Source organism: Pituophis catenifer, unplaced genomic scaffold (genome assembly GCF_029215685.1).
Source record: "Pituophis catenifer annectens isolate HBS135680 unplaced genomic scaffold, rPitCat1.0.hap2 SCAF_1, whole genome shotgun sequence".
NCBI lineage: Eukaryota > Metazoa > Chordata > Lepidosauria > Squamata > Colubridae > Pituophis > Pituophis catenifer.
This window is the reverse complement of record NW_027256881.1, coordinates 161,938,140-161,950,943: the sequence shown is the minus strand read 5'-3', so window position 1 is coordinate 161,950,943 and position 12,804 is coordinate 161,938,140. Positions and strand designations below refer to the sequence as shown.

Below are 12,804 nucleotides of genomic sequence, written 5' to 3'. Positions count from 1 at the left end.
TATCTTTCACTGGACCGTCAATCCATCCTGAAGGACCTGGCAGTCAGAGTCCAGTCAGATCATGCCTCTTCCCTGCTGCTTCTCTGTCAGCTTCTGGGAAAGATGGTGTCATGTTTTGGCATCACGCCTTGGGCTCATCTCCACAGCAGGGCCCTGCAGTGGTTTCTCCTTCCATTCCAACGAGCTTGGCGCAGCACATCTCCAGTACGAGTGGAGGTTCCACTAGTGGTCCGGTCTTCCCTCACATGGTGGTCTTCCAACACCGTTGCCCAGGGTTCCAGGTTCCGGAAGCCTCATTATCTCACGCTGATAACCAATGCCGCCTTCGGCTGGGGTGCTCATCTTGGATCCCACATGGCTCAAGGTCAGTGGTCCCTGGAGGATCTTTCACACACCAGTCAGTCCACCTGGCTCACAAAAGTTTCGAGTCCCTTGTGTCGGGGTCAGCCATATTAGTGCTGACAGACAATGTGACCACCAAGGCCCACATAAATCATCAAGGGAGGGATCCAATCCTTAGCTCTGATGCAAGAGTCAGAGCAGCTGATTCTCTGGGCGGAGTTACATCTGTCTTCCATCCAGACCACATATCGGGAGTGGCGAGTGTCCAGGTAGATTAGCTCAGTTGGACTTCTGTCAACCAGGCGGAGTGGCATTTGGATCTGTCTCTGTTCAGGGCTCTGACAGATCACTTCAGACTCCTGGTGGTGCATGTGTTTGCCACACAGGACAACCGTCAAGTCCTGAGGTTCTTCTCCCGGTTCCCGTCTCTGGAGGCAGAAGCAGTGGATGTGTTGCGGAGCCTGTGGCTGTCAGGGCTCCTGTATGCCTTCCTTCCTCTTCCTCTGATTCCCAGAGTCATCTGGAAGCTCTTGGAGGAGAAGGCGGAACTTTTACTTCTGGCTCCTCATTGGCCCAGGAGACCTTGGTTTGCAGATCTAATGGCTCTCTTAGTGGTCCGACCCTGGAGGTTGCCTTGGGACAGGATCTCCCTCAGCCAGAGGGTGTTAGTACACCCGGACCCGCAGTGGTTTCAACTAACCACTTGGCACTAGAATGGGGCCTATTGAGGGAGGACAAATTCTCTTCTAAGGTCATTGCTACTATCTAGGTGTCCTGCAGGGATTCTACCAACTGTATCTATAATGGTACATGGCTGTTTTGTACCTGGTGCAAGAAAGGGAATCTAGTTCCCACTGAAGTTTCTGTGGCTCAGGTTTTGGACTTTCTTCAAGTTGGTTTGGATGCTGGATTGGCCCTTAATACTCTTCAGAGACAGGTGGCAGCCCTTTCTTCCATTCTTACTTGTGGAACCAGGGATTCCCTGTTGAGGCATCCGGTAGTTCGACAGTTCCTCAGGGGGGCCTCCAACCTTCGACCACCGTGGTTCACCACTTTCCCATGTGGGAAAGTCTTAACTGCCCTTACCCGGGGTCCCTTTGAACCCCTACGGAAGGTTAATTTGAAATTTCTTTCCTATAAGGTGGCATTGTTGGTGGCTATCACCTCTGCTAGGCGCATATCTGAGCTGGCGGCTCTGTCCACCAGGGGGGAATCTCTGTGTTTTCCACACTGACAGAGTAGTTTTACGCCTCAACCATACGTTCCTTCCAAAGGTCAACACTTGGTTTCATAGGGCTCAGGAGTTGATTCTGCCCAATTTTTGCCCTGAGCCTTCACACCATTTGGAACATATTTGGCATACATTGGACATACGGAGGGCTCTCCGCATATATGTTAAACGGACCTCTTCTCTGCTGAGGACAGAGTCCCTTTTTGTTTCTTTTCAGCCTGCTACCCTCGGCGGCAAGGTCACTTCCTCCACCTTGGGTAGTTGGATCAGGGCTTGTATGTCTATGGCATATGAAGCCCAGGCCTTACCTGTGCCCAGGGGTATCACAACTCATTCGACACGAACTACTGCAATCTTTGCAGCTTGGGCTACCCAGGCCTCTCTGGAGGAGGTCTGCAGAGCAACTACTTGGTCTTCCCCTTCCCCTTTTGTACGTCATTACAAGCTTGACTCTTACACCTCAGCTGAGGCTGCTTTTGGCAGACGGGTTCTCCAGCGAGTTCATTCAGACCTAGGACCACAGGCCTGGACTTCTCCCTCCCAATAGGACACGGCTCATTCCTGACTGCTGTTTCCTCCAAGCTGAGAAAGGGCGTATCAGGTAATAACCAACGCCCATTCTCAATCTAAGAGAAGCTGACAATCTGAGCTGTCACATTCTGAAAACTTAAGAGTTTATGTCTCTATTTTTTTTTACTTGGAAGTATATTGCTACAGTGTCTTTTTTGTTTTATTCTTGGTAGTCTGTATGCTGGAACTGCCATCCTGTGTTGTAGGTTTTAAAACATTTTGTTTTACTATGTGAGCACTTCTTGGAGGATTTTTAGTGTAAAAGTTTTATCATCAAAACAATTTAGAATCAAAACTTAAAAAAGCTTGTAAAAATCCTCTATAAACAACATTTACTATAATTATTTTACTAATAAATGAGATATGACTGAATATAATTTTAGATTACTTGGGAAGAATTTAATTTCTCTGACTTTGTTAAAAATGAATATATAGTGATATGAGTTGTATCAGTAATTTGGGCCATGTTAGCCACATCAGTAATTTGGTGCTATGTTAAATCAAATATTGGCAGAATGGTGAGACAGTTGGGGAAGAGAACATGGAAGTCATCAGTGAAAAAGGCGACCAACCCAAAGGTAAAACATGGCAATATTTGTCAATTGTTAGAATTCCTAATATAGGGGTGATGGTTGTTATTTATTTCTGTCCTAAGACAGTTTATGCAACTTTCTCACCTTTCCGATTACAAATATAGTTATAGATAGCATCTCCTTTCTTAGAGGCGATTCTTCCATTCTCCATTAATGGAGAATTATGGAGATGATGTTTTTCATTCCTGCATAGAAATCTGTAACATCAAAGAGTTGAACTATTTGGCTCAAACAAGATGAAGCTGAGATGTTTAGATGGGGAGGGTGTTGTTTCTCTTGAAGAACCATGTCTAAACACATTGGCCTGGTCCAACTTTTTTGGCATGTCGGTTAATGGCTTAAAAGCTTCCTGTTAATGGAAGGGGAATTTCCACCTGGGAAGATTTTGCTGGAATCAGTCAATAGTTTCAACTTAATTATCTTCTATTCCTAATTGCCTCCTTGTAATAAAAGCCTAAACCTCTAAAATCTTAAAAGGCATGATTCAGGTCTGTCTAAAAGAGAGAGTGATCTGGGGTTCCTCGGAGAATGTTATGGTGTCATTCGCCAGAGATTTGTCCTGCCCCAACCTTTCTTGCTTTCTGCAAGTTCTTAAAAACCTGGGTTGGTTGGCTAGCTTGGAGACTGGGTTGTACTGGGTTCTACAGTTGAGCTTGTATCTTAAATTGATGGTGTTGCTTGATTATTTGTTTAATCTCAGCATCTTTATTTGTTACCTATTTAATAATCTTTTATCTTTTTTTATTTTCTGTTAGTCACCCAGAGTCCTATGTTTTATTTTGTTTATATATTCATTCATTGAATGAGAAAAATAAAATGAAATAATGAAATAAAATAAGATCAGTCTCTTGGCTGTTTCATTTAGAAACCAACCTGTTGATCTCTTTGAGAGGAACATTCCTGATGCTTGTTCACCACTTTTATTCCTAAAGTTTTCTGCCTTTATGCCTTGAAAATAATTGTTAATAATTGTTATTGAACAATGCTTCACTGTGCCAGATGAACCTGAAATTAAAAATATAAAGCGCACATCATTGTATTTCTCTCTCCACAGAAAGGATAGAGTTTTTAAAGACGTGTAAGCAGGCTGGGCTTCTGAATGAAATCTTTGAGAAAATGTTGAATACTCTTCGCCTGGCACAGGAAAAGCTGATGGACGACAATACTTCAGAAGCAGGTATTATAAAGAATGTGGTATTCTCAATTGTCTGAGATCTCATATCCAAGAGGTTTGATCCCAAGAGTACTGTTGTGTCACCTCACAGTCTTCACTTCTCAGAGCTAAATGTTTCTGGTTTCTTTGCAGTTTCCTGTTCTCTATCATCTTTCTCCCTTGAATGCATCCCAGTTTGATCTAAATAATTCTTACAGAGTTTATCTGCTAATCATGCATGTGAGAAAGATCTTAGAACAGTGGTTGACTGCAAACTAAATGTAAATCAGTGGAGTGACAGGGCTTAAAAATGCAAATGCAAATGCAAATGTTAATTTGCATCAAAATAATTATATTTTCCAAATCACAGGAGTATATAGTTCTGCTTTATTTTTCATTGGTCAATTTCCCTTAATGACCACAACAAGGATTGCTGGAACTGTCATCACACTAAGCGGAATATTCAATAAATGAAATAGATGTTTCATTTAACAACCACTTGACTTAGTAACACTTACTGGTTCCTGTTATGGCTGTTAAGTGAGGACCTGTGGTTCTATCTCTTCTTAGTAAACTGTTAACATTTTGCATCTTCTTTAAACAGTGTACCGTATATAGCAATTCTTTTAGCGTCCTTTCTGTTGTTCTAGGCTTCCTATACTTCAGCTTGTTTTCTCTATATGCAAAGCTATCTATTTACCTGTTTGTATTTCTTGCTGACCAGTCCCTCCTTTTGTTTCCTACATAATTTTTGTTTTCAGACTTTCATTAAGGGTTTTCTATAGCCTTATTGGCTTTTTCCACTGCCATGTCACCAGAATTATTTGAAATATGTTTTTTATTTCTTTTTCAGTGTCTTCCACAAATCTTGAATGTTATTTCTCATCTTCTCCTACTGTAAACTTAAATTTCACTTTTTTGAAGTGAAAATATAAGATATTATATCCTTAAATCAAAGACCATAATTTCCTTCAATAGTCATGCTATTTCCAGTTCTTCAACTAAGTATTTCTATTGGCTAATGCCAAATTGAGAATAGCTTATTCTCCTGTGCCTTCTTTCCTTTTGTAGTTTGCTGTCACCAATTTTGTGGAAGGCCCTTGCCTGGTAATTGTGATAATAGGAAGGCAGAGGAAAACAAGCTATTCTCAACTTGACATTAGCCAATAGAAAATATTCTATTGGCTAATGCCAGGTCTGTATAGAAGTCTGAATATTATGAGTAAATCATTCTTCAAATTATCTGGTCCCAAACATACATTAGGATATCAGCAAATTGCCTAAGTACTTGTTCTCCTGTGAGTTTGTTCTCCTGTGCTTTCCTTTACTTTACTTTTAGAATATTGGCACAAATTTTGTGGACGGTCTTATATCAGGGGTGAAATCCAGTAGGTTCTGACAGGTTCTGCAGAACCGGTAACGGAAATTTTGAGTAGTTTGGAGAACTGGCAAATACCACCTCTGGCTAGCCCCAGAGGGGGTGGGAATGGAGATTTTGCAGTATCCTTCTCCTGGAGTGGGGTGGGAATGGAGATTTTGCAGTACCCTTCCCCTGCCATGCCCACCAAGACACACCATGCCCACCAAGACATGTCCACAGAACCGGTAGTCAAAAAATTTGGATTTCACCACTATCCTATATGCCTCTTTGAGAGTTTTTCATTTAGAAATATATTGCTATGCTTTGTCTCTGCTGTCTAAATGTTATCATTTTATATCAGAATCTAACCCTGTCTTAAAAATATTATTTCAATTTAAGGATTATTGGCCTGGATTTGATTCTTTCATGTTGCCATTTTTAACATGTTTAATGTTGCATGTTCCATTAAAATCATTTTTCTTATTTTGAGTTGCCTTAAAGAAAAAAAATTATTTAATGAATTTAATGAATTGTTCTACTTTCCTCAATTGCTTAGAATGTAAATTCTCAATAAATATATATAATCATCTTTAAAAGTCCCTTGCTACAGTTAGTGTTTTGAATTTAGATGCAACTTCGGATATGGTATTGATAAAAAGGGAATTTTAAAAAATACTCTGATCATTATCATCATGCATATTTTAAAGGAAGTTTGTGTTTTTGAAGAAGTACCAGCATTGTTCTTTCTATCCTTAGAGTATGAAAAAACAGTCATATCACTTTTTGATTGTGGTCTCTTTGAAAATATTCTTAGAGCAGCTCATTCAGGTATGTATGAAACAAAATGTAACAACTCTTACAGTTTGTAGAACCAAGGCTATTTCTTTTAAACTAGATAGGAATACAAATAAATACAGATAAGAATGCAGTATTATTTTTAGTACTGTGTTCCTTTAATCATGTCAGTCATTTGTTCTAGGAAAAAACTCAGCAAATAATATATTCAGGCAACACAGTGAAACTTCCATTTAGCAGGCTTCAGATGCTATAGTACAGGGATCCCCAAGCTTTTGGACCTCAGGGACCACCAAATTCATAATTTTAAATCCCGCGGACCACTAATACGAATCCAGCCCGCCACTTGCTGAAGTGCCTGGACTCCCAGTGATGGGATGGGGTCCTTCAGGCACTTTCCCTCTCTCTCTCTCTCCCTCTCTCTTTCTTTCTCTCTCTCTCCCCCACTCACTCTCTCTAATTCTGATTCTGTCTCTTTCTCTCTCTGATTCTCTTTCATTCTCTGTCTTTCTCTCTCTCTCATTCTCTCATTCTGATTCTCTCACTCTCATTTTCTCTCTGATTCTCTCTCTTTTTCTCTCATTCTCTCTCATTCTGACTCTTTCCTGCTTTCATTCTCTCTCTCTGTCTCATTCTGATTCTCTGATTCTCTCTCTTTCTCTGATTTTTTTTTTTTTTTAATTTGATTTATATGCCGCCCTTCTCCGGAGACTCAGGGCGGCTTACAATGCGTTAAGCATTCTCTTTCATTCTCTCTTTCTCTCTCCCACTCATTTTCTCTCTCTCATCTTTCTCTCTCCCCCCTTTCTCTCTCTCTCTCCCCCACTCTCTCTCTCTCTCATTCTGATTCTCTCTCTGATTTTCTTTCATTCTGTCTTTCTCTCTGATTCTCTCTGATTCTCTCTTTCATTCTGTCTCTTTCTCTCATTCTCATTCTGATTCTTCTTTCTCTCACTCTCATTCTCTCCGATTTCTTCTCTCTCATTCTCTTTCATTCTCTCTCTTTCATTCTCTGTCTCTTTCATTCTCATTCTCTCTGATTCTTTCTCTGATTCTCTTTCATTCTCTCTCTCATCTCTCTCACACACACTCTCATCCTCTCTGATTCTCTTTCATTCTCTCTCATCCTTTCTCATCTCTCCCTCTTTCACTCTCATCTCTTTCTTTCTCTCTCTTTCTCTCTCCCTTTTGCCTATCTCTCCCACTTTCTCTCTCTCACACACACACACACTCTCATTCTCTCTCTCTCTCTCTCTTTCTCTCTCTCCCCCCCTCTCTCAGCAGGGGGAAGAAAAGCCTGGCGTTGCCGCCACCTATTGCTTCGGCCCGCCTGCATCACAACCCCCCTTGCACCATTACCTCATTCCGGCCGGTGAGGGCTGCGCTGCAAAGTTGCAGGTTGCACGAACCTCCCTTTACAGCAGAGAATTACAGCCTCACCATGAGCTGCCTGACCAGTCCCATATTCCAGAGCTCTAATCACAGGACTGGCCATTGCTCATCCTGGAGTAGCTCCTCCACCCGGGTGCACCACAGACCACCAAAATTTTCTCGCAGACCACTGCTATAGTACAAACTAATTTTTCTACCCAACCGTCTCCAGAAAATAACAAAGCATTACTTTAACTGTATGGCTTCAGTGGCAATTTGGACCATTTTTATGATGATACTATATAGATGATGCAAATAATACAATTTGCATCATTTAATGTCATTTGTATAATGATAATACAAATGATGTAAATTGGCACACTGACATAACTTGTATAGACGTTTGGAGCTAATGGATACTTTTATCCATCTAAATCAGCGGTTCTCAACCTGGGGGTCGAACGGCCATTTCACAGGGGTCGCCAAAGCCCTCTCTCGCCCCCCCCCCCCACGCCTTCCCTCACCCTCTGCCTCTGCTGGATCGCCCGGTCGCCATTCGCTTACCCCGCCCACTCCCAATCTATTGCTGCCTCCGGAGTCCCAGCTGATGGCTAGAGGAAAAAAAAAACTGTTTAAATTCTTGCCGCCGGGCTTCAAAGGGCCGCCCTACAACAGATCAGTGTTAAAAGAAAACAAATGAGAAGATCGGTGCCTGCAAAAATAGAAAAAACAGCCTCTTTCAGCTTCAGCAGAGGTTAATTAGCATAAATTGATTAGCTCCCCCCCCCCACTCTCAGCTGATTTGCTCTCAGCTGTTTTGTGCAGGCTCCTTTGCAAGCTCTTGTTTTCCAAGCTGCAAAAGAGTGCTGGAGCAATTTTTTTCCCCTAGCTAAAACGAAACTGAAAGGGTCTTTGCTGCAGCGTGACAAAATGAGGCAGGGAGAGAGATTTCTTTTTCTTTTTGCTCACCAAAAAAGGTAGGTGCAAACAATGGGAAATTTAGGGCAAAAGAGGAGAGTTCAAGATTTTAAAACACAAAAGAAAAAAAGCTCTATTTAACTAGGGAATTGTAATAATTGAGATACTATTAATTGTATATTGTGTTGAAAGCAGAAATGGTTAAGTTGTGGTTTGGAGGAATATATGGGGGAAATTATTTGGTTTATTATTATTGGTAAATATAATTAATGGATTTGTAAGAAATTGGATTGCATGGAAATAATTGGAATATTCATGTTCATATTGATTAATATACAAAAAAGATAGTTATATAACTAATTGATTTATATTAAAATGTTGAATTTGTATTAAACAACTGTATTACATAATTAACCAATGTGAGAATGGATATAAAAATAGATGACAATGCGAAGGGGTATAATATAGAATAGAAGAGAAAAAATGAATTTGATTAAGATTAGAGATGAGAATGAAGGGTAATATTGGTTTTTTTAAAAAATAGATGAGGAATAAATATGGTAAAAAGGAAATATAGAAATTGTAAATTTAATTGAAATGACTAAATACTGTGTTGGAAGAAATATCCTTCTGGGTTCTGCTCCAAGTGGGGAAAAAGACACTGGAAACATGGAGACTGCTTGGAAAGATGGTTTAGTGGTGGACAGGATCACATGGCTTGATGGGGCCCATTGTGTTAGTTTCTGTTGCTATTGTGTTGCAAATGTCCTTTGACAAAGGATTGACTTTCTGCCTCTAGCCCATTAACAAAGGGTGGGGGACAGGAAGGTGGGAGCTGCTTTGTCTGTAAAATATGCTTCTCCATTTCTCATCCAGGGAAATATAATATTCTGCCTTTTTAATATTTCCCAAAATATTTCATTCTTCTAGGAAAGGGGTGGGTGCTAACCTCCTACAACTGTTTAAATTTGTGAACCGGCCAAATACTCTGTTCAAAGAAAATACGTTGTATGTTTGTATGTGTGTTTCTAATTATTGCTATTTATTGCTATTTGTTCTCTTTTATTCTTTAAAGTTTAACAATTCATTCTTTATCTTAATATCTTAATATTTGTTTGGGGTTGACTTTCTTCCCTTTCATCTTTTTTATTGTACAGCAATCTTTCTCCTCAAACCTACCACCTCTGTCTTTTTTTTCTTTCTTACTTTCTCTTCCCCCCCTCTTCTTCTTCTCCCTACTTCCTCTTTCTTTCTCCTTCTCCTCCTCTCTTCCTCCCTCTCTTACCTTCACTCCTACTCTAATTTCCCTTCCCTTCCTTCATCCCTCTCTATTGCTGTATCCTTTTGTGCACATGGACTACTCAGAGAGCTGAAAAAGTTATTTTTGACTGGTCCTCCCACTTTTGACCAGTCCTCGAACTTACGACTGTCCTCACAATTTACGTTTTTGCCCTATCTTGTCACCATAATGAAGAGAAGCAGTTGTGAAATGAGTGACACAGTTGTTAAGAATGCTGCACAGGCATAAATGTGAGGATGGTCATAAGTGTGAGGACCAGAAAAGTGCGAGGACCTGTCAGAAATGACTTTTTTCAGCCCTCTGAGTAGTCCCTATGCACATAGCCATAGCCACCCGGTCACATGACCAGCTAGCCACGCCCACCCGGTCACATGACCTCCAAGCCACACCCACAAAATAAGCCACGCCCACAGAACCAGTAGTAAAAAAATGTAGAACCCACCCCTGGTTGGGGGTCACCACAACATGAGGAACTGTATTAAAGGGTCGCGGCATTAGGAAGGTTGAGAACCACTGATCTAAATGATCCAGTAAAACGAAATTTAATGATATTGCTTTGTCTGCCTTACAAAGGATGGGGACTATTTTATTGCAAATCAATACTGGTGCTTTGTGCCAATTCTGCCTCGTTTACTTCAGTTGCACTCTTAGATTGACTTGTATGTGACTTTGTAGAACAATACTTTTGATTCCTGTTCCTGGCTCTGTCATTCTGGAGTAGAGAGAATATGTCTTTTACATACCAGTTATAGTTCGACAATTTTTCACCAAGTTTGTAGGTTTTGTTGTTTCTGTTTTGGGGGGGGGCAGTTGAAAAAGAGAAAGAAAAGAAAGGAAAGAAGAGGAGAGGGGAGGGGAAATCATAGAAGGGCTGGCAAATGTAATGGATGGCCCCCATCACTGCCCACCCTAAAATGCAATGTTTGACATTCTCCCTGAAGGACTGTGGCCCTTAGGTTTCCCCAACGTTGTTATCCTCCTGGCATTGCTCTTCTAAATCTATATACTTTAATAATAATGTGTCTTGCATAAATAATACTTTTTGATATATCTCTGCATATATTGCTAATCTTAAGCACCGATTTTATTTATACAGGAACAGAGGGAAAAATTCAGGAACTAATGAATACCCGGAACGGTTTGGATGCTCAGATTGAATTTTTAAGACATTTAAAAGAAATAGTATTTCCTATCTCAGAAGACAATACCTCAAGTAGTATGTCTTGAGTAACCCACCATCTTTAAAATGTTCACTGATTTTTTTTCCAGGTCACTTTGGTATAACACATTTTACACGTGGGTAACTGCTGTTTTTCCATTTTTACAATTAAGACCTTTTTGATCTAGCCAATGTTTTACCATTAGTTTTAAATTAGAATGTATATGTCAGATCCGTGAATCTGCCATTCTTCAGGGGAAAGGGGGGAATCCTACCTGCATTATTTACTTTATTGCTTTCTTCCTCTTGTATCCTATTTCCTGCATGCTATTGATTTATAACCCTTTGCCTGGTGCCTAGGCGCCCTGGGATTTTCGCACCTTTTGGGGAATGTAAGGGGACGGAGGGCCATGTGGGTTGCATCACCTGAAAGCCGGCAGATGATGACCCTGAGAAACTTCCCTTATTTCATTCTTAGAGCAGCTGGTACAATAACATTTTCACACCTGCGGATTGGCTGAATTCACATTGGACTGTTGGGAGGGGTTCCTAATTTCTTTTATTCTACTATATTGCCTGAGGGATCTCAGAGCCTGCTTTGATTTCGTCCTGCTGTCACCCCCGTTCAATAAAAGGTTCTTTTTGAAATGCCAAGTTTCAAGAGTCCTTACTTTCTTGAATAAGGGGGAGAGGCCCGACCTTACAAGATTATAGCTTTAAATACCTTCTATTAGATGAAAATTGATGGAACAAAATGAGTGAATTCACCATATACACTTTATCTGCTGATGGAATTATTAACATGCTACTGTAAATCACTCTGGTTTTGGTTTACGGTTATCTTACAGAGCTACCAGATGTGGATTGATGATCACTAGAGAGTAAAAAGACAGACAAATACCCAATACTTTCCTGCCACTTAATGGTCATTCAGGTTTTTGCAATTCAGATTTGGTATCTCTCATCATATACACTCATTTAATTTCCCAAAGAAACTGCCCTTCCTGCTTCAAGTTTTATGAGAAAAATTGTGCATATATACTTATACACATATTTAGTTAATTGTGCTAATGAGGCCTATTTATATAAATCTCAATTGTTTCACATCAAGTAAAACGTTTCAGCAAATCTGCCACTTAAAAACTTTGTGTCTTAAAGAATATTGGACTGCTTCATTAGAGAAAGTGGAAGCAATTTGACTTTAATTCAACTTCTGAAGTATGAGCCAGTTCTGCATACTGTAGTTTTAACATGGACAAATCAGGGTAAATTCAGTGAAGGACAATAGCAACAGAAGTAGTAAAAGAAATACTTCCTCCTACAACCAACCATTAAATCTAATGTAAACAAGATTAAGAGGCTGAGCGACACCATATTAGGTATTTCAGATTCACAGTTGGAAGGGACCTTGTAGGTCATCTAGTCCAACCTTCCACCCAAGGAGTAGATCCTACACTAGAGGTGTCAAACTGGCGGCCTGCGGGCTGGATGTGTCATGTGCAGGCCATGCCCACCCTAGCTCTCCAAAGGAAAAAAAACATTGCAAAACATCAAGTGATGGCAATGTGATGCCGTGAGTTTAACATCTGTGCTCTACACCATTTCTGACAGATGGCAGTCCAGTCTCTTCTTGAAAGCCTCCAATGAAGCTCCCTCAACTTCTGAAGTCAAGCTGTTCCATTGATTGATTTTTCTGTCAGAAAATTCCTCCTTATTTCTAAGTTGAATCTCTCCTTGATCAGTTTCCATCCATTATTCCTTGTCTGGACTTCAGGTGCTTTGGAAAACAGGTTGACCCCCCCTCCTCTCTGTGACAGTCCCTCAAATATTGGGACACTGATCATTCCCTGGTCAACATCTTCACTAGACTAGCCATGCCTAGTTGCTATGTTTTAGTTCTTATAGTTCTTATGTTTTAGTTTCCAGTCCCCTAATCATCTTTGTGCTCTTCTGTGCACTCTTTCTTTCAACATCTTATTTTATAGTGTGGTGACCAAAACTGGATGCAGCAT

General features: G+C 40.5%; 1 protein-coding gene across 1 annotated transcript in view; it reads left to right on the top strand.

The window, feature by feature from the left end:
- SETDB2 (SET domain bifurcated histone lysine methyltransferase 2) overlaps positions 1–11,670 on the top strand; it is a 70,895-nt gene extending 59,225 nt beyond the window's left edge. Inside the window, 5 exon segments of the mRNA XM_070933269.1 lie at positions 2,658–2,721; positions 3,791–3,913; positions 6,006–6,077; positions 10,730–10,860; positions 11,641–11,670. Coding sequence (XP_070789370.1) covers positions 2,658–2,721; positions 3,791–3,913; positions 6,006–6,077; positions 10,730–10,860; positions 11,641–11,670 — 420 coding nt within the window.
- Positions 11,671–12,804: the final 1,134 nt, after the last annotated feature.